Source organism: Choristoneura fumiferana, chromosome 16 (genome assembly GCF_025370935.1).
Source record: "Choristoneura fumiferana chromosome 16, NRCan_CFum_1, whole genome shotgun sequence".
NCBI lineage: Eukaryota > Metazoa > Arthropoda > Insecta > Lepidoptera > Tortricidae > Choristoneura > Choristoneura fumiferana.
Genome location: NC_133487.1, coordinates 4,439,651 through 4,466,303, shown reverse-complemented (window position 1 = coordinate 4,466,303; position 26,653 = coordinate 4,439,651). Strand labels below are relative to the sequence as shown.

General features: G+C 35.1%; 1 protein-coding gene across 1 annotated transcript in view; it reads left to right on the top strand.

The window, feature by feature from the left end:
• The window catches only part of LOC141436199 (uncharacterized), a 256,690-nt gene that overhangs the window by 183,461 nt on the left and 46,576 nt on the right, over positions 1-26,653 (top strand). The window contains exon 3 of the mRNA XM_074099086.1: positions 2,593-2,691. Coding sequence (XP_073955187.1) covers positions 2,593-2,691 — 99 coding nt within the window. The remainder of the gene's footprint in view (positions 1-2,592; positions 2,692-26,653) is intronic.

The following is a 26,653-nucleotide window of genomic DNA, read 5'->3' as shown; positions in this document are numbered from 1 at the left end:
CTGTACTTGCATTATTATATAACTTACATAGGTAGGTTTACCACATTTCAAGTCGATCCGACTACTGGAAGTAGGTAAAAATGAACTTACAAGATTTGACCTACTTAACAACAACCGGGCAAGTTACATAAAAGATTGTAAAAACGGCCGGCGCCAAGCAGTCTACCGTCGCGATTTAAAGCCGCCGACGGACATGCGGACAATCGGGTCGCTTTGATATTCGTGAAATATCAACTTGTGCTGCGAGATACTTTTTATTAGATATCTGCTTAGAATTTTCTTCTGATAAAGGCAGTTTTTCGGGATAAAACGAATCCTCTGTGTTAATCTAAATAAGTTATAACGTTGTTGTAGTTGAGCCGTTTTTGCGTGTTGAAGTAACAAACAATCATACATAAAAAAAGTAAAATTGGAATAAAATACCTAACATTTATTTATTTATTGGAGGAGAGCAAACCTATGAAAGTGCATACCTTTTGTTATAAAATGGTTACACAATAACACGCAATTCCTCTCTAAATGGCTCCCACTAAAACATAACTATAAGTAGTATACATCTGTTACTAGACTACTAATTCAATTTGACACAAAGCATAGGATGTCCACTGTTGGACATAGGCCTCCCCATAGGTCTCCAGTTGCCTCGGTTGGAAGCGGCTTGCATCCACCGTCAACCCGCGACTTCAACGAGGTCATCCGTCCATCTCGTTGGTGGACGTCCTACGCTGCGCTTGCCGATCCGCGGTCTCCACTCGAGAACCTTTCGGCCCCAACGACCATCTGTTCTCCGTGCTACATGGCCTACACATTAGTGCACATAAACAAAAAAAACTGCTGCTACTGAAAATTTCGCATAATTTGATCTATTTTACAATACATTAATAAATATACAAGGCGTATTCCGCTAAGTTTAGTTATTCCTCAGACAACCATAAAGATAGTAAACTATTAAAGCCCATAAAGCCTGAATACGGCCCATCTCGAGCGAAACAGACCCGTCGACAGTTTTGATGACCTGTAAAACGGCTGCTTGATTAACAGGGTAAGTGCTGGCGTAGACATAACTGTGCCAAAGCTTTATACTTAAAATGGTTTCACCCTGCGACATGACTCGTGATAAAAACACAAATAAGTTTTTAAAAGTAAGCATTCAAATTAATTAATTGTCTAGATTCTCGTATACAGATACTACCTCATACTTTAAGGGCAGTTAGTAAAGGCCCTAGTAATCACATTTATTATGTTTTAGTAAAAAAAATAGACTTATTATTTTCCTTACAAAATTAATTAGCACGCAAAGTATCACTACGCGATACTACTTTATTTTTATTCAAAACATGCGCACTTCTTGACGTGACAGCTGTCACAGAACGCGTCTCTCTCTTATCAAATTATTGTACGCATTACATTGCTGCTCGAAAATATTTCTAAAATTAATTACGCTCTGGTAGTTATTTCTAAATTAACAATTTGTTTTCATATTGGTTCACATAACAGCACTTAAATCTTCGTCTGGTTACAGTTTGAGGTAGTATCAAAAATACACGCTGTATACTTTTTTTGTGAATTTTGTTTGGAATTTAGTATGATTCCGGAATTTCAATTCGATTATCATAAAATTGGTACTCATATATTAATAAATTATTGTTTCCATTTTTTTGTCCATTTGTTTTAATGTAGGACAATGTGCAATTCAACCATTGATACTAATATATATTATTACTATTATTATTATTGATATTAATATTTTGAGTTTATTTATTCTGCTATAACGTAGTACAGAGATGTCATAAACCTTACGCACGCAAACCTGAATATTCCATAAATCATCTTCTGCATTATCATGAAGTAAAAAACCCTCCATCTCTATTATAATTCAGAATACACCTCGCGACCCATCACCCGGACAGCTGATAGCACGTTAACGCTAGAGATTTATTGCTCCCGAAGAACCCAGCCCGAGCGGGTGGTCTTTACCTATGCTTATCTAGCTGGGAACTGTGCAATACAATGGACTTTTGCAGTGTTAAAAAGAATCTTTTTCAGTTTTGTATTTCTGCTGTAAGTATATAGGTTTCAAAATATACTTTTTAGGTTGTAGTGCATAAAATTAAATCTTCTGCTAAGACCACGGTAATCCGACCATGAACAATTAACACTTGGTAAAATAGTTTAACTTCTTTAGTTTTCTTTTTTATAAGTAAGAAATCGTAGCAAGCTACTATAAGAAATAATGTAGCTTCCAGTATGGCAAAAAAATCAAAATTACATATAGTGTAGTATTTTCAGAGTATGTTATGTCTGTATACAAACCCTCAAACTGCTTCAGTATTGTATACAAAATCGCTTTTGTATACAATAAATAAATCATAATTAACCCGATATTAAAGTTGTTTCTTTTATAAAGAAACGATAAAGGTCTGTTAGTAGCACACTTGGCGCGTATACCAAGGAGATGCGCGTTCAAATCTCGTCCGGTGCATCTGAAAACTTTTCATTTTAAAGTCTTAGATTTTTTCAGCAAAAGTCATAAAATGAAACATGAATAGGTAATTAAAATAAATATTAATAATGTTTTTTGTATTGTTTCAGGTGTGGTTGTGATGACATGGTGGTGTGCGCTGGCGCTGCTCGCGCTGGCGACGCCCGCCCACCCTGCGCCTCGGGCGGGCAACGGTGAGCAATTTTACAGTAAGCATCTTGTGCACTCTACTTTCAGTGAGCAATTCTTAGCACAAGCAAAAAATCTTTATCACTCACGCTGGTGAATCCGTCACTACCGTCTAGGGCTAGCTACGGTGAGCAATTTTACAGTTAGCATCTTGAGCACTCTGCTTTTCAATGAGCAATCTCATCACAAGCAAAAAAGTCTGTTACTCGCACTGGGGGCTCCTGATTGCCTACCATCTGAGATTATCTTGAGCACTTAGTATGTCATGGAGAAAATGCTAACAGGTTAAAACATTGATCTTTAATACCTATTTGCGCTGGCGGCTTCCGTCTCCGACAGGCAATGTTGAGAAATTTTACAGTGAGCACTCTGCTTATCAGTGAGCCATACTTAGCAAAAAAATGCGATATCGTAGCTGCCTGCGCTGGCGATTCTCAAACGTTTAGTATATTGGGTAAGCAACATTGAGTAATTTTGCTGCCAGTATATTGAGTTCTGTGCTTCTCAGTGAGCGAAACTTAGCACAAGTAAAGTATTATAAGTCCGCGCTGCTTGCGCTGGCAGTCGTCATGCCTCGATCGCCTAGTATCGCGGACGGGCTACATTGAGTAATCTTGACACGGATCAAAGAGGTGTTACTCGCTTACAACTGTTCTGCGTTTTGTAACTGGTTTTTTGAGAAGATTTTTTTTTTAATCTAGCATGGTAATTACTAAACCGAATAAGGGTATATTTTAGAAACGTATATTATGAGTTTTGTATGAAGAATGAAATGTCTCTATTGATAGCGGAATTATACATCTTGAGACTTATTTTAATTATAGAAAATTTGTTACCTCCGAATACAAGTAAATACGTTGAAGCAAAGTGAAAATTTTTAAACAATTTAAAAGCAAATAGTAGCTTCACAAAGCTCTGCAAAAGAGCAATTAACTTAAGCACTTTTATAAATATCTTACATAGGTTACCTACTCATTCAAACTTGCACCCAATGTCTCTACTTAACGTCGTAAGTATTCCACAAGGTAAAATATTTCTTAGCTCCATCTCAAAGACTCTGTCACATCAACTATTCATGTCAAGAAACAATGTACCTAAGACATTCCAGACACTCGTAGCGACTTCCATTTTAGAGCGCATATTTTCCTCGCAAAAAGGGAACGTTTAAATAGGTTAGGTCCCTGCGATCCGTCTTTCGAGAGAAATATATATAGGGTCAGAAGGACAGGTCGTTCTAAGTTATGAGGGTGTAGAACGTACAAAGATGCTTCGCAAATTGAAATAAAATCATTTGAACATATTTTATGAGGTGCGTCAGCTTTGTGATGGATGCCGTCATGTTGAATATGTATCGGGATTTGGGTTGGGCGAGAGGGGAGTAATGGTAAGGATATATGTTATTTAGCATTTTTATTAAAAATGGGCGTTTTTGTGATAACTGAGTAAAAACGGGCTAGTAAATTATTAAATATTATTAATAATTTGCAGCACAAGATAACAAAATACAATGTTTTACAAAAATCTATGTTACACGTTGGTCTGCACTAGGGTTACTAGAGAACTCTGTATCGCAGGCTATCAAGTGACACAATAAACCTCATGGACAGCTATCATCAAATCCAATAATAACATTAGCAGGATTATGGATTTCATTTCATTATTAATTATTTCAAGCTTTCTAACCTGACTGATTATAAAGCAATCTCTCATTCGACTTAAAATATTCGATGGCACAATTTCGTCTGTTGTTTTAGGAGAGAGTGAGACAAACGATAGTGAAAAGTGGTTTCGCTTTCATGGAAATCACCTGGGCACATGCGGCCCTTAGGTTATGGGGCCGATGCCCTCGCACTTTGTTGTAATGAATTAACTAATTTTAGAGAACTTTGCGTTAGGTATTTTTTTTATTTTTAATACAAGATTTTTTGGCTTACTGTTCTTTTGTTCGCTGTACATTAATTGTTTGTTGTACATTAATTGTTGATTTGACCCAAAAAACACAACCACAACAAAAATAAGACAAGTTAAATAAAAGCTTGTAAAAATACAGGTAGTACCGTATACAACAATTCATTTAGATATTTAAATATAAACCACTAGGCACACAATATAAAAAAACACAAGTTTATATTTCACACAAATACACACGCACAAAAATTCGCATTTGAAATATAAGGCAAGTAAGGATATCAATCGACATAGCAAAACAAGTTCACAGCGCAGATTCTACGATAGCCCCTTGAAGACAAAAATACTAAGATTTCACCTGCAATCCAGCCCGAGAATCTTTATATACCTACCCCAGTAGATGCTGCAGTTTGCACCGCTCATACAACTTACACGTGAAAGTTCAGCTAAAACTTTATGGCTTGCTTATGTGAATGCCCGTCTATGGCCTGACGTGTCGGAGTAATTTAATGTAGATGTTAAGATGGAAAGTATATCCCTGAGTTGTAGAAACTGGGATGGTGTTGACATATATTAGCAGTTGCTAAAGTCTTGAATGATTATTTTACGACTTGGCGTTGTTTATATTGGCAGTTATAATGCTGTTTAATCTTGTGTTAGGGCTTATGCACATGGCGTATTTTTAGGGGCAGACGAAATGCGTGTTTGAAGCGTCGAAAATTCTTAAAAAGTTATACAAAAGTGACTTTTTTGAAGCGATACGTTCTGAGATCTTTTGTTTTTATTTTTATTTTTAAGGAATTTGTTTTTTAACCGACTTCAAAAGGAGGAGGTTATTGAATACTAAAGCGGGAGATTGGTATAAAAGTATCTAAGATACTTTATAACTAATTAATAAATTGTACTTTAAGTAAGACAGTTAGTAGAAGAAATTGCGCAAGTGTGCAATTTTTTATGTCACATTTTTTATATGTAATGTTTGGACATGACAATAAATTCCTATGGTAAAATTTAATTTCTATTCTATTCTCGTCTTCTCTCGAAAATTTCTGGAAAATGATGCTGTTTGGGATAAAGTCAGTACAAGTGTATAAATGTTAAAATTAATTTAACTGCTTACACAATATTTTGTTATCACAATACAATCACTAGTGAGTAACGATTAATTGAATGTGAAAGTGGTGAAAAATAAACACCCATGGTTCTTCACTTCACCCAAACAAGTTCACAAACACAAAGCCAGCCTTAATGGCCAAAGTGAGTGTGTCAATGTTGAATTTTCACGTGCAAACGCGTTTCACGTGGAAAGCTGTGGAAAATCTAAACATTTAAATGCCGCTTAAGTTGTTTGGTTAAACAAGTAAGGCGAAGAAAATTTGCGAAAAGACAACAACTACTCCAGATGAAGCTACAGTACATAAATAGTTTTTAAGTGGAAAAATACATACGGAAGGATTTATTTAGTTTTTATAATGATTTTACTGAATCATTTTATACCTAGTGCCATCCACGAAGACGCGTGATTTTGACATTGTAATAAGAACCACGGCACGCGTCATCGTGAATGACTCTACCTATAGCCAAATAAATAATTTGATAACGTTACATTTGTTATCAGTTACGAAAAAAATCTCAATAGATAACTAGTTGTCCAAGTTGGTTACGTAACAGGAATAAGGTCAACTCGTTCTCAAATTGGCTTGACAAAAATCAAAACCGAATATTCATTCAATTGTATGTACGAAATACATCTTTACTTATTCATAAAATTAAGGAATTGCATTTAAATTGCTTTTAATCGGCTTTACCGCCATCCTGACCCTGAAAGATAATATTATGCAAACAAAACGTGGAAAAGCATGTCAAATGTCACTTTCGTTGACCGCTAATCTATGCGCGTACGCACCCATACAACACACGTGCCACGCTGCGTGGGAACTTGGGTAGGTGCTGAGGTTTATGTTTTGTGATAAGAACAATCGAAGTGTAACCTATTTACCCGACTGCCCGAAGGAGGGTTATTTCATAATTAGGTAAGCTTACGTTGCTTCTTTTACTCCAACAATGGCGGTCAGTAAGCTTGTGCTAATTTCAGTTGACTATACAAGGTTTTTCTTAATAAGATTTCGGAATATTACAGATACAATACAATACAAATATTCTTTATTGCACACCACAAATCAGTACAAAAAAATCTATATATTACACATACATTCAAGGTAAACAATAGGCGGTCTTATCGCTTAAAAGCGATCTCTTCCAGACAATCATTTGCGTACATATATCTTAAGATAATGTCAAAATCGTAGATGGCGGACACAGAAACAAAAAATAAGAACAAACAAAAAATCATTAATATCAAAATAAATACAAATCATATATATAAATACATACATACAATACTTATACAGTACATAATACTACTAACATAAAAAGCAATAGAAATAGCAGATAGTTACAGATTGGATTAGTTTTGTTGAACATTCCAGTAAAAGTTAGTATGGTGAAATTTTTGATTCAAGCTTTGATGCCATAGACTTTGATCATCGACTAATGTATGTTATCATTTTGTCAACTACAACACTACAAGTAAATAATCCGAAATAATATTTGCAGGTTAATTTTGAGTTTATTTACAGCAACTGTGTATATATAAATAATTTCGAGCAGCTAGTAGTATTTCTAGTAGTTTCTAGGTTTTTTTGCAGTTGTTTGTAACTTTGTATTTGCCATGAAAAAAAAATAGACTGTAGAATCAATGTATTACGAAACAATTTTGATTACTAGTTACGATTGGAAATTCTTTTTTTTCCACCAAATATTCAATGCTTAATTAATACCAGAAAAAAAACAAAGTGTAAAATAAATAAATACATAATAGTTTATTTTTCACAACCGCGAGTTCTCTGTGAGGAACTAATTATTAAACGCTTTTGTTGATGTGTTTGGTTGTATTTTTGTATGTTTGTTAACGTTAACTTTTGCGATCCGAATTTCACTTGCTTTTATGATCGAATTGAATTGAAATTTAGTTAGACTTAGTTTAGGCAGTGCCAATACATACAGTCAATGAAAAGTACGGTGAGCAAAAAGCTCGAGTTAAAACAGCCTTCAATTTTATTTTTTTCTTGTAATTTCTTGCTATGCTTTGAAATTAGGAAGTTTTGATTTTTTTACTTTCAATGATCTACTTACAATAAGTAGTTCTGTTCTAGAACGCCATGTTATGTTATTCAGTTTATCCAGCGGATATTAGTAATCCTAAGTTTTACAGCCAATTATACGCAACTTTCATTTCCGTGATTAATTTTGTTAGTAACGGAATCAAATACTCGAACGGCGATTTCATTAAATTGTTTAATTAACCACCCAATGATTATAGTCACCTGAAAATTGCGTGAAACACATTAAATCAACGTTTAAACCTACATTACATTTAACGGGGATAATATAACCGGATAACTTCCTTATTTCATCCTACCTACTCCTAGAGAGAGTACAAATGCGAAAGTTTAAGTTAGTTAGTGTGTCAGTATGTTTGTAACACCACGCTTAAACGTCTAGACGTATATGGGACATAAAGCATAATTTTAATCCCAGAAAATTGCAAAATACCCGCGTGATAGAACTATAGCTTAACATCTGGTAGCATGGTGAACGGTTGTGTTGCTCTGAAAGTGTGAAGATGAGCTCTGGTTGAGTTCGACAGTATAGTGTGGTGATAGATGAGTTTGTATATGTGGCCCGCCCATTGCCACTTCAACGTAACGTTGCAACGTAATTGTTTTAGTTCAATGATTTTGCGAATTAGATGGTTCGCAACTGTTGTTCATAAATTAATTATATACCAAGAATTGAATTTAAATACACTTGAGGTTACAAATGGGTTAGTTGCAGGTGTATGCAAGCCGACTGTACCGATCAAGATTGCTTGTAAAACAATCGCAAAGCACTGGGCCAATGTTGCCAAGTAATAAAATTAAGCTAATTATACATTTTTGGCTTTTAGGAATTAAGGCTGCTATTTTTGTGTCAGTCATCTTGCCTATAAACTTCCCACTGTCTGGCACAGGCCTCCTCTCAGAATGAGAAAACTTGGGTAGTTCCAACGTGAGCCCAAAATTAAAAATAGAAACGAGTAACGTGACTTATAAAATGTTGCGTATGTTACAAAAGTATTGTGACTGAACTACTGAACCACTAGACCTAGTGACTTTAAATTTGGCAGACAATTCCTCGATAATCATTAAAATCCTACAGGATAAAAAAACTAGTTATTTTTTATTATACTTTGACAAGTGCAAAGCCGCAGGACAAAGCAAGTAATAAAAGTAAGAAAGAGTTAAATGTTGTGCTTGTTAGTATTCAGCGAATCGATTTTAGAAATTTACGGCCCATGGTATTATGATCAATACTTTTTAAACTAACTCCATATTGTGCAATAAAACAACCAATTTTTTTTTAAATTTAGCGACTGTAAGAAAAATACTTATTCCTCGTTAAAATTCCATACAGATTATTTTATTTCACATTTCTATTGAGGAGTATTCAAATATTCGAAATAAAAGAGTTCAGATATTTAATTCTCTACCTGGCAACACCGACTGCGTCCGCGCAGGTGGTCAACTCTATACAGGTACAGCTCGCATCAAGATCAAATGAAATGGTACATAAACATAACGGTCGAGAAAGCCGGGTTTATCTAATCTCATTTGGCGAAATGGTGTGATTTCAATTGTGCGTCTATTACGTAGGTGACACACCGACACTACGTTTTACGAACGGTTTAATTTTGATTACAAATCTATATAATTGTAAATCAAATAATAAGGGTGAGATAAAAAATAGACTTACTATAACATTTCTTCCTAGCAGGAAAGAGTAAGCGGTTGTCCGCATTTTTTACGAAATTTACTTTTTTTAGTTTATTGACCCACGTTTTACGATATACCGCGTTGTATTTTTTTACAGCTATAAACTTTAAGGGTAGTTAGTAAGGGTCCAAATAAATACAATTTCATTATGTTTTATACAAAAATAAGATATTTTTCTTATGATCATAAATTAGCACGCAATGTAGCTAAATGATCACTTCTTTAATTTTACTCGAAACGTGTCGTACTTGCTGACGTGATCAGATTCTCGCTCGTAAAAGTAATACTATATACCTTTGTACCAATATTGTACTAATTTATAATCATTTTGTCAGTGAAGTTTACTTTATTTATCATGCTATAGTTCGCTTATCTCGGTAACCTTGCGTAGAAAACTATTTATACAACATTTTATACGACAAAATGTTAAAACACAACGTGCATTTTCTCCTTTTCACCGTAATGAACAAAACAATTGAACGACGACGTGCGCAGGGGACTCGATTGGATAATCGCTTGCTTATTAACTCTTACATACTTAATTAAGGATTAATTAAGGGCGAGTGTAAACGTAAATTCATATGTATATTAAAAATAAATATTTTTGACACTTTATTTTACTAAGTACTAGCTTTTGCTCGTGTCTGTCTGCGTATTTTTCCTGCGGAAACTTAGCAATTTTCGAGAAAGTATCTAATCTTATGAATAACCAAATTTTATTTAAATCGGTTTAAGCGGTTTAAGCGTGAATAGACAGTCAGACGTATGTCGCATTTATGATGATAAAGGGTTTATCCTGGATACTTTAATATATATATATTACTTACTTCCTTACTACCAGGACGCAGTGACCCCAGGGTCTTGGCCTCCAACTTCAGCTTACGCCACGCTTTGTGATCTCGAGCCAGCTCTTGCCAGCCATCGACCCCTAGGTCTAAAAGGTCCTTCAGGACCTCTTCCTAAAAGACCCTCGTCCTGAGGTCTTCAATATTAAAATATTTTAGTTTTAATTAATTTTATTTGTCTGCTCTGTTGGTCCAGGCTATACTTGTAGAGTACTTTCCCACTGTTGGATTCGACAACTAGTGATTGTATTCGCACCGGTAGTTGTTGCTCAAAAATGAACTCTGTGACTATAACTAACACCGCCGGCGGTAAGACAGCTAGTAGTCAAATACAGCGACGAGTATCATACCAGGCCCTAAACTACGAAGTGCAAAGATTCGAACTTCGTATCTTGCCGTCACGCTGACGCTTATATTATTAAACATAGGAGTGAGAGGGACGGTACGATACGAACTTCGATTTTCGGATTTCGTAGTAGGTACCCCTGTTCGTTTTTAATTCATGCAGCTCGTGTGTACTTCATACTAATTTTACAAATAGACCACTTCAACTAACCGGTTTTTAACTTTACTTGTTCATCAATCTAGTTAATAAAATAATTTATTACGCTCACCATCCTAGAGCTAGGGTAAGGGCACCTTTTACTGGCCTGTTGTTTTTCAAAACATTTTCACGTGAATTATTAGCTTCGCGTTTGCATTGACGACTGGATGGCCAAGTGGTTGGAGAGCCTGACTACGAAGCTTGAGGTCCTGGGTTCGATTCCCGGCCGGGGCAGATATTTGTATGAATAATACGAATGTTTGTTCTCGGGTCTTGGATGTTTATAATGTATTAAAGTATGTATTTATCTATATAAGTATGTTTATCCGTTGCCTAGTATCCATAGTACAAGCTTTGCTTAGTTTGGGACTAGATATATGTACAAAAAATACCGGGTAGTATCCTGTTTTCCCAAAACTTACATCGTGGTCTTTGTTTGGATTGCACGAGAACACTCGTGCAAATTTTTATGTTTCGAGACTTAACGGTTCAGATTTTGGGATGTTATTTTAAAACAATAAGAACACAATTACAGTATGTGACGCCTCTAAGATCGGAAGACATAGAGTCGATTACACGGCTATTTACCCAACACATAAATCCAATAAAACGATCGAAGAACTACTTTCTATTGATCGGTTCTTGTGTGAAATCTTGACAGGCTACGTCAGATCTCTAGCCGTAATCTGTATAGCTAGTTTACGATTTTAACCCGCATAAATAGTTAATTCGATACAATGCGATGATCAATTAAACTCTCATAAGTTTTCTAATAGACCAGATCCCAACTTTTTTTGACCAGGGACCACTTGAATTTAATTATTATTAGTAGAGACCACGTTATAAAGAAACTTAGTACCTTTCATTTCAACAATCATCATCATCATCATCATGTCAGCTGAAAGACGTCCACTGCTGGACATAGGCCTCCCCCAAGGCTCTCCACTCAGACCGGTCTTGTGCTTTCAGCATCCACCGCGATCCCGCGATCTTAACCAAGTCGTCGCTCCATCTTGTTGGAGGCCTACCGACAGCTCGTCTCCCGGTCCGCGGACGCCATTCGAGAACCTTCTGGCCCCATCGGCCATCAGTCCTGCGAGTAATGTGCCCCGCCCACTGCCACTTTAGTTTCGCAATTCTTCGGGCTATGTCGGTAACCTTAGTTCTACTGCGGATATCATCATTTCTAATTCTATCCCGCAGAGAAACCCCGAGCATAACCCTCTCCATAGCCCTCTGAGTGACTTTTCGTTTCAACAATAAACAATATTAAAAAACATGTAACATATTATGTAAAGGGAAAACTTCGATAGTAAGGTACGTTATTCATTGAGTCACATGCACTGGTGAACAGTGTTGCTGCTTGCCGCAACATTATGCTGCGTGGGGGTGTTTTTTCCTTCTAAATACACATGTCTAACTCTCTCTCTAATTGGCAAGGCATGTCGCGTACCTTCAAAGTTTAAAAACATTTCGCGGAGTTTTTTTAGCTCTTGTGGACCACATGTAATCCGCGGACCATTGGTTGGAAATACTTCCTTATTGGTTCGAACTCCAGACTCCACCACTGACATTATTGAAGGCCACACTTCCCAAAAATGTCGTCATGAAGGTTCACTACTGATTTTGATCCGACAAACACGACCATTCTGTCAAGAGTGTCGCAACTTGAAAGAGAAGATTAAAATTTTGATGTTGTTAGTACTGGGGGTACTACTCTACTTTTTGACAATAATAGTGAAAATTGCGACGAAAAGGTGGGTTGTTGTCATTTAGTCAGAATCGCCGCACGTATCAAAACAAACTTGATAAATGCAGCAGAGGCTCCCTGCGACAGGGTTCCACTGAGTGTCACGTACGAACTTGTCAAGGTATATATACTTCGTTTTTTTGCATTAGAAAGAAGGTAAGTGATCTTGACGAGTATTTTTATTGAAAATACTTTTGAAAAATAAGTCACAGCAAATATGTATCAGTTAGCAAAGACATATATGATCATTTACATGCTTTTGGTATCATAAATAATAGTAACTGTTTTTTTAAAAACGTTTTCCAATATAAATACTCGTCAAGATTATTTACCCTTTTTCTAATGCTAAAAAAACGAAGTATAGTTGCGCCAGCAGAGTGGTGGCGTGCAGTGCGCGTTTTGCAGCAGTCGCCGTGGCGTGTGCTCCGAGATGAAGGTCTATAAATGAGTCCGAAACACGATTAAAGACGTCAGTTATTTGTTTATAAGGCGAGTTTAGACTACGACACGTGCAAATTGCATTACATTGCGAGGCCGTAAAGCCAACGAGTTTGTAGTGGTCAATCGAGCGCCGCAATGTAATGCAACTTGCACAATTTGCTTGGTAGTCTAAACTTGGCTTTATGGTAGTTTCATGTTATCACAACAACAAACAGAAACAGGAATCACCGGTCTCGATATGCAGTCCTTAAGTCGACTGATCAATCAAAAGTAATTGATGATTATGAGGTAGTTACGATTGTTTTTTATCATCATAATGCGTAGTGCTTTGTAACGGATGATGTATTGGTTTGGTTCAGTAATTAATAATATTATTACAGAATGACAGATATCAGAGTTTGTGTACATACGATATCATCACAAAGATTTGGGGTTGACGAGTGGCTTAGTTCTTAACTCTATTATTCATTCCAACCTATGGCTATGGTCTGTAAAAAGGGCAAATTAAATAATTAAAACATAGATCGTACTCGTCAAACTGAACAACATTAGTTCAGCATTTTTTTTAAATAATTACTTTTTTAATTTTTATTACACTTTACAGTTTATTCGAAGAAGCAATGTAAAGCAAAATGTTTGATATTTGTAGCGTGACAACAGGTGACGTCAGTTGGGTTCTAGGATAACGTACATTGAATTTACGATTAAGTTTGTTACATATAAAACAAAAGTTAAGTTTTAATTTTAATAAAGTGGGGCCATGATGATCCAATTACCGGTGACCTACAGAGCTTCTGTTTTTAATATAATCTCCGGTTCTGGGCCACACATTAGGCCTCCTCTCAGAATCAGTGGGCTTGGGCCGTGGTTCCCATGCGGGCCCAGTGCGGATGTGGAACTTCACACATACTATAAATTGATTCGCAACTTTGCGCAGATAGGTATTTGTGCTTTCATCGTAGAGCTCGTGATAAATTATTTCAAATGTAATTTCACACATTAATTTTTAAAAACTCAGAAACGCGAGCCTGGATTTGAACCCACGATCCTCTGCTTGAGAGGCCATAGGTCAAATTTAGCAACCGCGATAAATTATTTTAATATTTACTTTAATTTCTTGCTTGCATTACTGTGTTTTATTTTTTGCGTGAGAACGGGTTATTCCCACCTGTTACCACTGGTAACCAATGGGGATAAAAATTCCCATCTGTTACCACTAAACTAATTGGTGGTAACAACTGGGATTTTTTTTCCCAGTAGTAACCACTAATTTCTTTAGTGGGTATGAGATGGGAAAAAATCCAATTGAGTTACCACCACATTCATTTGAATTTTCAGCAGTTTATTGTCAACATATTAAAAAAGGCTCTATTCTATTCAATATTTATGGAGTTATTTTATCTTATCGCGAATATTTTTCCTATCTGTCACCACTAAAGTAAGTGGTGGTAACTACTGGGATTTTTTTTCCCAGCTGTAACCACTGGTAAAAATTGGCGGTACGAGTAACAGGTGGGAATAACCCGTGAGGACTGTTCATCCATAATCAGAATGTCGGAGAAAATCAGTAAGAGAGAGAAAGAGAGAGAGAGAGTCAGTGTAATAAGATAAAAAAATTGATGCTTCCTTTCTCAAGGTTAATTAAAATGAAATACTGTTCCAAGAATTAAAAAAAAACTTTTCTAATTATACTTCTTTTATAGAATTTCTAAAATTTGCACATAATGGCCACTTAGGTCTTGTAAGGAATTTCCTTTCACAAATTCACCCGGCCAATTGTACGAAATAGTGCGAAAGAATGCTACTAAGTACCATCGCATCACATGTGACATACCAGTCGGGCACACGGTGTCCGGAAGTGGTGATTATAGTGATGAAGCGGTAGCGGAGCGATTTTTACTCACTGTTTGCAATTAGACACGTTTTTGAGTGATCTAGGTGTCCACGTCTTAGGCTGAGCTTGTAAAAATACTAGATAAATAATATTGTTTTTCGAGATAAATAGTTTTAGTACGGTTATCACTTTGGAGGTATTTTACACAGTAAAAAAGTACGAATTTCCGTTTCAAAAACATATTGGATATTGGGTCGTGTGTGTTAGCGTGATAAGTCCTGTGCGTGGTATTTTGACTATGAGTGAAAATCACGAAAGTTTAAGACATTATATATTGGAAAGTTTCATGTACTATTTGAATTCTATATATTGACACAAATTAAGTATAGACCATATTAATATAAATACGAAGAAAACTAGCCATAGATATCTATGTTTTTTACTCATTTTCGAGAAGGTGTTGGCTATGGCAGAATAAAAATAATCGACTGTAAATCAGATAATAAGCTTTTTAGTAGGAAAATATTTTAAAGAAATTATCGGTACTTTCAGTATTAAGATTCTTTAGTCTGATCAAAGTTTACCTCTCTATTTTGTTAATTAAGCTTTTTGACATTTTATCCAATTTTATTCAATTTTAATTTTGTAATTTTATTTTTGTAATTTTTTGAAATTTTAATTTTTGTTCAATTTTAATTTTTAACTGTATAATTTTGGTATTACTATTAATATATTTTTACTTGTATTATAACTAACAATAAATAAATTAAATTTTGTATTTTACTAACTATACTATGGATCGTTTTTATATTTTTGTTTTAAAAATAAGCTGTCACATTAAATTTTTTTCGGGATACTGGTTGAAACCTGGCTATTCATGGCAAAATACGGATTCATGCCAGCCCTTTCATTCGGAGAGAAGGCATGTGCCTTGCACTGGGACTGGGACATATACTTAGGCCGAGATGTGAAGTGAGATGTGATTCACGTCATCCCGCTCCTCTTCTCACAAAAGTCTTAGCCTCACATCCCAGCAATCGACACGCGATGTCTACTGCTGTTTCTACAACTCGAATTCTCACGCCACAACCAGTTCTGCCATTTTTTAGAGCACCGTGCGACTGAGAAACCCCTAGGTGACTTAGGTCCGTCTTTATAAATCGTACAAGTCCAGCAGCATAATTAATACAGTAATAGACGTATCTGTATGAAATAAAATTATCTACGTGCACTGTTATGAAGTACGCTGCTATATTTGCATTTTATTGAGGCTTTAGTACTCAAAGTGTTTTATATGACTGAAAAAGATGGACTGACAGATACAATTTAAATAAAAACAATCTTTTATTTCAATGACAGATAAGTGTGGGTAAAAAAGGAAGTTGCCTTTCTTTAAGTTAAAGAAAAAACCGGGGTTGAGACTTCACACTCTTCCTAGTATTTACTATATAATATTTAGTAATTTTACTGTAGTAGCTCTGAAAGCTCTAAATCTCGCTAGTTGTTCAAAATAGATGAAATATGATATTTTTGGCATAATTGTCAAAAATGTCGTATAATTATCAAACCTGCTCGCACGAGGATTTCACGAAAATCTGTTACGAAATGCGACCTGTTGAAGGGAACAGACGCACATCTGCTGGACGCTACAAACTGAAATGGTAACGCTTCGGTCGGTCAATTAGACATGTTTTTTACGGGTTACGTATCGCCATTGGGTAGTTGAAAGGGTAAATCTGTTTAGTTGCATCTCGACGTAGTCAGTTATTAAATTGATTCCTTAACACACTCATAGACTCTTAGTTCGTTTTGAAACCAAAGCACTTAGTGGACAAGGGCATATCAAATTATACTTACTTGGCATGATAATAAAGGCCAAAATAGTATACACCTCTAACATATATCTAGTTATAATCAATACCAAACCTTTTTAATAAACAGCGTCGTAAGAGTTTGAATCAAATAATGTTCTATTTAATTGTCAGTGTTTGTCAGTGCCAAGGTGTAGTAGGGTTGATAATTATGGTCACCTGATTATGTTTAGCAGGTTGACAGGTTGACACAGTATGTCCTACTCAATCGGTAAAATAGATTAGCGCTCATACTGAGCAAAGGAAAATAGATCTTAAGGACCTTTTTAACCGACTTCAAAAAAGAAGGAGGTTCTATGTTCCAATGTTTGTATATATATATATTTTTTTATGTATGTTCGCTGATTTCTCAGTCAATTGTGGATCGATTTTCAAAATTCTTTTTTTTTCGAAAGGGTACTCTTCTGAGGTGGTCCCATTGTCACCAAGTCAAGATCCGATGATGGGATCCTAGGGAAATCGAGGGCAAACCTCTAATTTTATAGGTACACCTATGGCGATTTTGGCATTTTTAGCATTAAAATAAGCATTTACATTTAGAAAGTATCATTTGGTAAACTGGACCTGATGAAGAAGACCGTAGATGACCAATGGAACTCGTCAAAGCTAAGTCTTAATGCTCGCTCGTTTATAAACGATCATGATTAATATACCCAGATAAGCGACTAAGAAGGAGCTTTAAGTTAATGATTCTTTCGAACTGAACTGATGCTGAAGCCGGAAGGTAGGCAACGGAACTCTGTTATAAAACATCGTACCTAAGCCGTGTTTGGGCTTAATGGAATCGTTGTGAGATGTTCTTTGGCTACAAATCACTAAAAAGTGAGAAATAAAGATTTTTTTTAACAAAAAAGTAAAACAGACTCCAAAAAAATAAAAAAATAACGGGAAATGGAACGGACTACAAAACCCTTGAAAATATGTTTCTAGGTACCTACTAGCTCGAAGTCGGTGACTCAGCACGACCCAGCAGGATGGATTGAAACTCATAGTATGTAGGTGAGGTAGACGACTATTGTTCCATTCCTGCTGGCTCGTGCTGAGGCGCCGACTTCGAGCTAGTAGGTACCTAGAAACATATTTTCAAGGGTTTTGTAGTCGGTTCTATTTTCCGTTATTTTTTAATTTTTTTGGAATCGGTTTTACTTTTTTGTTAAATATTTTTTTACTCCGACTGTGCACTTAAAAGGGTCGCGCCGTGCGATGTCACGTGTACCTTTAACTGGCTTTATCTTCATCGCTTTTTGCTTAATTTAATTTAATTACAAAAGACAAAATACGTGTCCAAATATTTCTGATAATCTAATTGAAGGACTAAGTATAATTTTTTAGGGCTCGTGATCATTACGTAAGTAAATGCGTCCAAATATCAGGAGCTCATTAAAGGCAATCGCAATTATGTATCATACAAAAATATGTTTAAAATGGACTTATTTCCGTTCTACATGTGTACACTTGGACAAATAGTGATAAATTGGTAGAGTCGTTTAAGAAGGTATTACGAGTTTTCTAAGAGTACTTTATATTATAAGTAGTTACGTTATTGTGGCTTATTTTTGGAAATATTTTATTCTGTAAATAGGCCGCAAAGGGCTTTTTTACATGTCACTTTTTTACCACTACACCACGCGATTATTACACATTATTCGCGACACAAGTTCCTAAAAGTAACGATAAGTACAGAAACAGGAAATTGTTATGAAAATAAATGATGATGAAATGGTTCAAACTCAGCATAATGCCGGACGGTCTTCCGTTGGCACCATTTAAAAAGTTATATAAACCTTTTACGATCGTCCTTTGACGAATAAAATGAAAACTAAATATCGTGGAAAATATATCATTTCTGAACTCTCAAGGCTGTATCTACAAAAAAAACTCACTTTTGTGTTATTTATACCATTTGATGCAGAATGTTTCAATCGTATAAGTAATTCAAGTGTTTTTTAAGATACCGCCTTTTGTCCTAAGGGGGCAGATTGACGTAGCGCAAAGTTCGGCAAACCTTGCATCAAAAAAAAAGACTGACTCTTACAAAGACACACAAATACAACAAAATTGACACAATTGCATACAAATAAAACAAAAATTACAATTATGAAAATAGTCAATTTTGTGTGTCCCCGCTAGAGCGAAACTGCCGCATTGCGTACTAAGCAACAAATGAAACACTGAGCTATTCCGCCTTGTCTGTGTGTGTGTGTGTGTGTGTGTGTTTTTTTTTAATTGGTCGGAACCCTCACCAACATAATTCTAGCGTGAAGGGGTTCTGTCAATGGAAAATATCTTGAAAATTTCACGACACGCACAGGCAAGCGGAATTGCGTATTATCGCCGTTTCATCTGCAGCTTTCACGTCCGTCACAGCTGTACGTTTGTCTGTTTATAGCAGTGTGGTGGAGTGATATAACTAATATAAACGGTTTTTTTCTCGCAAAAGAAAATTCGATACAATTATATTTATATTAACATCGTAATATATATTGTTATTGTTTGAATATATATTTTACTATACTAGCACTTGCCCGCGACTCCGTCTGCGCAGAATGCGCTTATCTCTATCCCGCTGGTACTATGCATTTTTCCGGGATAAAACTATCTTCATAGCCAATTTCGTCTTCGGTTCAACGGTTGAAGCGTGAAAAGGTAACATACAGATAGACTGACAGAATTACTTTCACATTTATAATATTAAGTAGGAATTAGGATAGGTACTGCAATACAAAAGAGCGTTACGTTTCTGTAACTTCCTATTCCTAAGATATAAACAGGATATAAACAGGTAGGTCTATGTATAATATCTTTTTCGAGAAATCGTAACTAATACATGAATTGAGAAGCGGTAACTTATGCATTATAAAAATATTTATGATCCCATTATTTAAAACGATCATTTAACGTCAGATTTGATAAAAGTTAATGTAAAATTTAATGGGAGTTTTCGTCATCAAACGAACGAAGTTCATGTTTATCTACGTTTTATGGTTAATAAATAATGTCTTCTGCTTACAATTATTGTTGTTTCGCAAGACTGGCTTAATCTTGATTAGTTAATAAATGAAGTTCCCTAAATGAGGAAACGCATAAGTAATCCTGCTTTCTTAGATAAAGGTGTCTCGTAAAATTCGTGCGAAACTAGAAAAAAGAATACAGTATTTGACAACTGAATTTGCTATGTCTTATATATTATTATGAAAATACACAGACATACAGACAGTGTTTAGTGAAGATAAAACTTAAATCGGTTGAAAACTGGATTTAGAATGATTTTTTGAAAAATCTATATACCTGTATCTTTCTCAAACGCTTTTCTCTTTGCAGCAAGTATGTCTTTCTCTGTCTACGAGTAATCTTGAATTTCAAACCTTTATATCTTTGTTATTTCTAAAGGTAGCTGAAAACTTGTTTCTCTATTCGATAACAGGCATTGTGAAGTTTTAAATTATGTAACATTTAAAAAAAATTGGAATACCGTATTTAAAGAAGATCCAGAAGAACTAAGATTTTCCATCTTTTTTAGGGTTCGGTACTCGAAAAGTGTCAAACGGAATTCTTACTTATCTCTGATTTTTTAACATGAACCGATTTTGATCATTATTTTTTCTTTAAAAACTGGTGCTTCTCATTCTCTCAGCAGTCTCATTTAAATTTGATCAAGATCTGACCAGTAATTTTAAAAGTTATCCTTAATAATACGAGCAGTTGAAATTAAGTTGTTGTAACTTAAGTAGTAAAGACAGAGGAAAAAAAATACGAGTAACAAAAAATGTAAGCTACTCCATACACCTTAAAATAAGATTCTATTAGTACCTACCTAAGCAGCAGTGTGTAACGTAGACGATTATAGCTCTACTCATGCCAACTCATCCTGATACACCAACTTTAAACTGGAAGGAAGTTTTTGTCATGGTTTTTTCAAGTCGCTTAAATTTTAAGTTGTTGATTTTTTTGATAAACATTTTTCTGAAAAATCTCAAAGCATTAAAAAGATAAATCAGCGTTTTACTTCAGAAAAGCCTTTAAAATATCCCGTCTCTTCTTAATTCAAGATTAAGGTCACATAGGGCCTTACTTTACCAAATGAGGATTATTTTTTGCTTTCTACCTCCCACTTTGCATAAAATAAATCTTCTTAAGTCGGATTGGGCAGACGATTCGTCTCAACGTTGCACGATGGTACGGATTATACCATTTTACCTCTCTTTCTTATGAATTTTTACCATTCTTTATGAATTTTTATATCTCTCTTATACAGCTTTAGGGAAAGGTACTTCATGAATTTGAGAAGACTTGAGTCTTTGTTTTAATCTTACGGTTATTTTATCTACACTTAAGTTACTGTTTGATGTGGCTTTGCCGTGAGGCTGTCAGATGGATTATGCTTTTTTTAAGAATATAAAAAACAGTCTGATAATCCGGGTTATGGTTTTAAGTGTCACCTTCACATTGTGACAAGTTTTCGATTAAAAGATGTTGATTGATCTAGCTTCTGACACATAATTTAGTTATTAACAGCGTTCATAGTTCATAGGCACAAATGTATTTTAGGAACACAATAATTAAAACTAGACCAATTTAAAAATATTAATAAAAGCACTACACTAAAAGTAGTACTAAAAAATAACTAAAAGAAATTTAAAAAAGGTAATTTAATTAGGTATGTACATTATTGATGACTCAATTAGGCACTTTACGACACAATACAAAATATTTTTTGTTGAACATCATAAATCGATCTAAAGCTTAAGCTACCTAAGGCTTAGAGTTTAGTTTTCTAGGTTAAGAAATTTGGCACGATTGTTGTTAACGCAACGTCGATGAAACCACGATGTGATTTTTCGGTATTCCTATAAAAATTTAGTAAAATTCTGGAATTCCAATTCAACTGCCGGATCCGATGGATTCCGCGTGCGAAACGATGTCTAGTACATGAACAAACGAACATTTCATCTATCCTACAAATACCCTAGCACAAATTATCAGGATCGCAGTAACAAAGGTAAACAACAATCGTTATAAATGGGTGCTCAACAGTTAAAAAATGTCTTAAAAGCCATTGATGTAAATGCACTTACGACTCTTTGCAACAGCTTTGTTTAGAAACGCAAACAAAGGATTGGCTTATCTCCTTACTAATGGTGACCTGTCGGATAAGGGGCATTGCGGGTGCCTTAATATTTTATAAACAAATCTTGGCTCTTTTGTTTTAGAAAATTTTAAATTACCTACCGCGAAAATATGAGGAATTTAAAAAAAAATACAGTGCTACAACAAAGTATACATATTTTATAATAGATTTTGTATTGGTTTGTGGTGTGCAATAAAGAACATTTTTACTGTATACGATGCCTCAGGGAATTGCATCAGGCATTGAACAAAGGTGTCGACGTATTAACGCAGTTTCGAAATTAAAAATAAAAAAAAGCTCTGAAGCAAGCAAGCAAGGCTTGAAAATCAATAAGTGCTTTAGCGTACCTACTGTACGCTTTATTGAAATAGCAAAATGTTCTCCCATGCTCGCGTTAATTCCTCTTACTCCTCGTAGTACCTCCAACTTGTTCCACCAGTGATATGAGAAGGAATTGTCATTCCTCCTTGTACCACTTCTAGTAGAATTTATCGGTAACAAACTTTTCATAATATTTGATACTTACACTACGGGTTCTGAATACTTAATATGATGTTAACATACGGGGTGGAACCTAACGATGATCCTTTACTTAAACAGGTGATAGGATTGTTTAAACTGAACAATTTTCTCCAAGGAACATAGGTCGAAAAACGATTTTTTTTACGCCTTGCCATAGTAAGTCGGTCAGCTAACCAATACATTTTGTATGGGAGTCTGAATTTTTTTTTTCGTTTTTCGACCATGTTCCTTGGAGAAAGTTTGTTCAGTTTAAGCAACACTATCACCTGTTTAAGTAAAAGATCATCGTTAGGTTCCATACTGTATAACTTAGAGCTGCTTTTAACTCGCGTCAATCTAAATTCGTCCCTATTTTGTGGAAATTACCTTGAATTGCATCGTTTAATTTCACGCTATTAGCGGATTACCGGGACGCGTTTCCGTTGTAACACTATTTATTAGGGTATATTATTTAGGTATATTTTCAAAATATGCAACCGATCACATTGCTATTTCTCCAGATCCATATCTTTAATGTTCTACTATTTAGCTCAATAAGTGCATCTCTACCACTCAAAGGTTGACTGTCAGAGATCGCCTGAGCGATAAGTTTGCCTTTGTACCCTGCATTTTCTTTTGTGCAACCTTTGTGTAAAAGAGTCAAAATAAACAAACAAACTAGCACTAGCTTCATCTCGAAGCTTCGCTGCCGTGGAAGAACATAGAATGGGCTAGCTTTCTATGACGTAAGAATTTCAGAAAAAGGTAAATAAGATATGAACAATTTTTTTTATCTGCAGTAGTTTAAGCTGTGCGTTTTGTCTGTAAAATAGTCAAGTAACTCTTTTAAGAAAATGTAGTGTAGAGTTTATTAAAAAATATATTGTTACACCTAGATACATGGAGCACTTTTAAATGTAATGTAGGCAAATTAGAAAGACATAAAATTTCCTCTTATACAATATAAGCGCATACCGAAGTAAAAAAAAGTTTAAGTAAAGTATATCATACATATTATTATATTTTATGTTAGAATAAAAAAAGACTCTACTACATTTTCGAGATCAAGAAGAATTGAATAACTCATTAGTATACTATCTCCCAAATCCATCTTAAACCAAATTATATACCATCCCGTTGACGCTTCTGACTAAGGAACAGTGTAACCGATTCTAGCCATGGACAACCTATGGTTGTAGTTGTAACCAGACTGACGTAACTGACGTAACAATGGAGACGGCCCCGACGAAGTGGAGTAAGCAAACGATCGATTTCACTTTCGTTGTACAGTTAGCTGCGTTAGAGCAGGCCGCTGCAGATGCGACTATCTATAATGACTTTGACTAGTTTTGTACCTACAAGCTTTTATTTAATTTGTATTATTGTAATATATGTTTGTTTTGTCATTTGTTTGTTCAGTTCAAATTTTACCAGTCGTATTTTACCCTCTTTTATTGAGCTGATTTATTTGTAATTTGGTAAAGAAATATAATTGTGGAACATGCATCAAAAAAAAATGTATAATATCTTTTTTTTCTAAAACATTTCTTTTAATGTTGGCGCTTTTACGAGCATTATTCGTAACTAATTTAATGTGCAAACAAATCTATTTACTACTTTATTTGGTTGATGTTGGGCAAAATGAAGTCCGTATGGTTATGACTACTAAATAATGCATACGTTTGTATAACATATACAACCCTTTAACTAATTTTACTTTGTGCATTCGATCCATTTCCTGTAGCTGATTAAACTTGAAAATTATTATGGAACTCCGATTATAAAACATAATCAAGAAATTAAACATAATTAGCAATGAAACAATAAAATATAAACAGCAAAAAAGCTACTATTTTGTTAAAGATATACCTATTAAATCTCTTTAGTTTGTGAGAAGTAGAGATCTCAAAAAGAAAAGTAAACAGAATCAAACACTCGAGTGTCGCTTCTTTTCATTTTTTTTTATTCTTACTCTCTGCTACATTTGTAGTCATTGACACCGCTTAATTTGAAAGAAGAGTGAATCGAATGCACTGTACCTTATTGAATTTGTAGATTCAGACGCTTCTTTGTAAAGCGCCTTATAAAAACTAGGTGTATTATGTGTTGCTAGTATAGTTGTTATCTTCGTCTGCGATTCTGGACTTTCTTGAAATAAGAATCTTTCTTGATATGTTGAGGTTTCTTAGAGCGATAAGATGCACATTATTGATCCATGCGCTATTCTCGTCTAAACCCATCAGTAGAACAAAACTAATAACAAGGCTGGGCGGACTCTTAAAAAAAGGAAAGATAAATTAAAGAATGAAGGGAAGAATGAATTACAAAATGATTTTTTTTCCGTCAAAAGGCCACATAATTGTTATCCCGGCACAACCCGTTACGAAGTAGAAGAAGTTTAGGTTATAGCAGAAATTACGGTCCTAAAAGAGTTACATTTTACTGGAGAGTCTAGTAATTTACAAACAAAAAAAACTTGTGTCTTAAGTCAAAATAGAGATAAGTGGCGACAATGTTTTTCGAAATACCAATGATGACATTTGTATATTCGTCTTATTACACGTCAATTCTGTGGTACTATACTCGTATTCTCACATGTTGAATGCTCAGTAATAGCATCCGCTCTAATGAAGGCAATATCATCTATATTCCCTCCGGGAGTGAGAAAGAACGTCCCATTCTTACTCCCGTTGTTATTGCAGTGGATTCTGGTTTTTGGGCACAAATTTAGTATGGTACCTATGTTTGGATTGTCTAGACGCGCGCTTGAGCGACTGGCTAGGGCTAGATACGTAGAAATGCATATAAGGCGAGCAGCAGTGAGCAGTGGAAATTACCACAGGTTTTAAAAACACAACTTGCTGAAAGCTAAAACTCGTGATTCTTGTTGTACTCGTATGATCATTTTTCATGAATGGCCGAAGGTGATTAGGTAAGTTTTAGAACTTACGTAGTTCTATCATTTTTAAAACTGATTTTCATTTTGAAGTACTTTAGGTTCCTAGTAAGTTAAGTTTGTATGCAAAAAATATTATTTTTGAAGATATGTCTAATGATGCCACTCTTACCACCGTACGATTAATATAATTCTTATAGTTAAATGATATTGTAACGGATAACTCACGTCTTAAATCGAGTTGAGGCAGACATGTTTCGGGCTAATTCGTAGCCCTTCTTCCTAGGCCTAGGCTTCCTGGGGGGTTGGCGCGTGTTGCGGCAGCCGCCGAGTCGCGTTGCTCCTAGGAAGAAGGGCTACGAATTAGCCCGAAACATGTCGAGCTAAACTCGATTTAAGACGTGATTTATCCGTTACAATTCTTATAGTTCTTGAATAAAATGCCTAACAGTTGCTACAGGCAGACTGTTGACCACAGAAGTTTGATGCCGGTAGTTTTGTTTTTTGTCATTATGTCTACAGAATCTTAAGGCAATTAAATATGAGTACAGACCAACAGTGACACTAAATCCAAGTAAGGCCTCAAAAGGTGTTTCGATTTTTTTTTCGTATGTATTTTCGACAGCGATTTAAGTACCGTTTCGAGAAACCGTTGACTTTGACGGAACTTTTTGTTCATTTGAGCAAAGAATGTGTCATCAGGATGCTCATAAAAGAACTGTATGTATGTAAATGGCAATTTTGGGACTTTTAACCAATGTCCTTATTTACTGCAAAATAGCCGGCCAAATACTTCGTACAAATTTGTAGGTAGAAGCAGAGCTTCTAAGTAAAATATACGCAGAGTGAGATAATTTATCTCGTGGTTTGATTACTGACTTAGACAGACAGACAAAAAATCAAAATTAATACGAAAACGAATGTCAAAGGAACAAATATCTCTTTAAAAAAACTTGTAAACAAAAAATTAAACCGCCGAAAAAACTAAACCGTTTTTATTTAACCTTAATGTAGGTACCAGTTTGAAGTCGGTGTTTCTGCACTATGGCCAGCAGAAGTGGACCTATTACTTAGTCGTCTACCTGATGGGCTTCTATCACTCCTCCTGGATCGTGCTGAGGCACCGACTTCAAACTGGTACCTAGATTAAGGTTTTTTTTCGGCTTGTTATTAATATAGTACATCTCAATATTTGCATGACTTATAAAGTTTGAATGTATGAGACTCATAAACCATTGAACTTCATGTAATGTACTGCATTTAAAGCAAATAAATAAGTTTCATTTCATTTCGGCGGTTTAATTTTTTGTTAAAAAGTTTTTATTTTATATTTTTTGGATTGGAATTTTATTTTAAAAATTTATATGGGACCACCTTGAGGGTATATCCT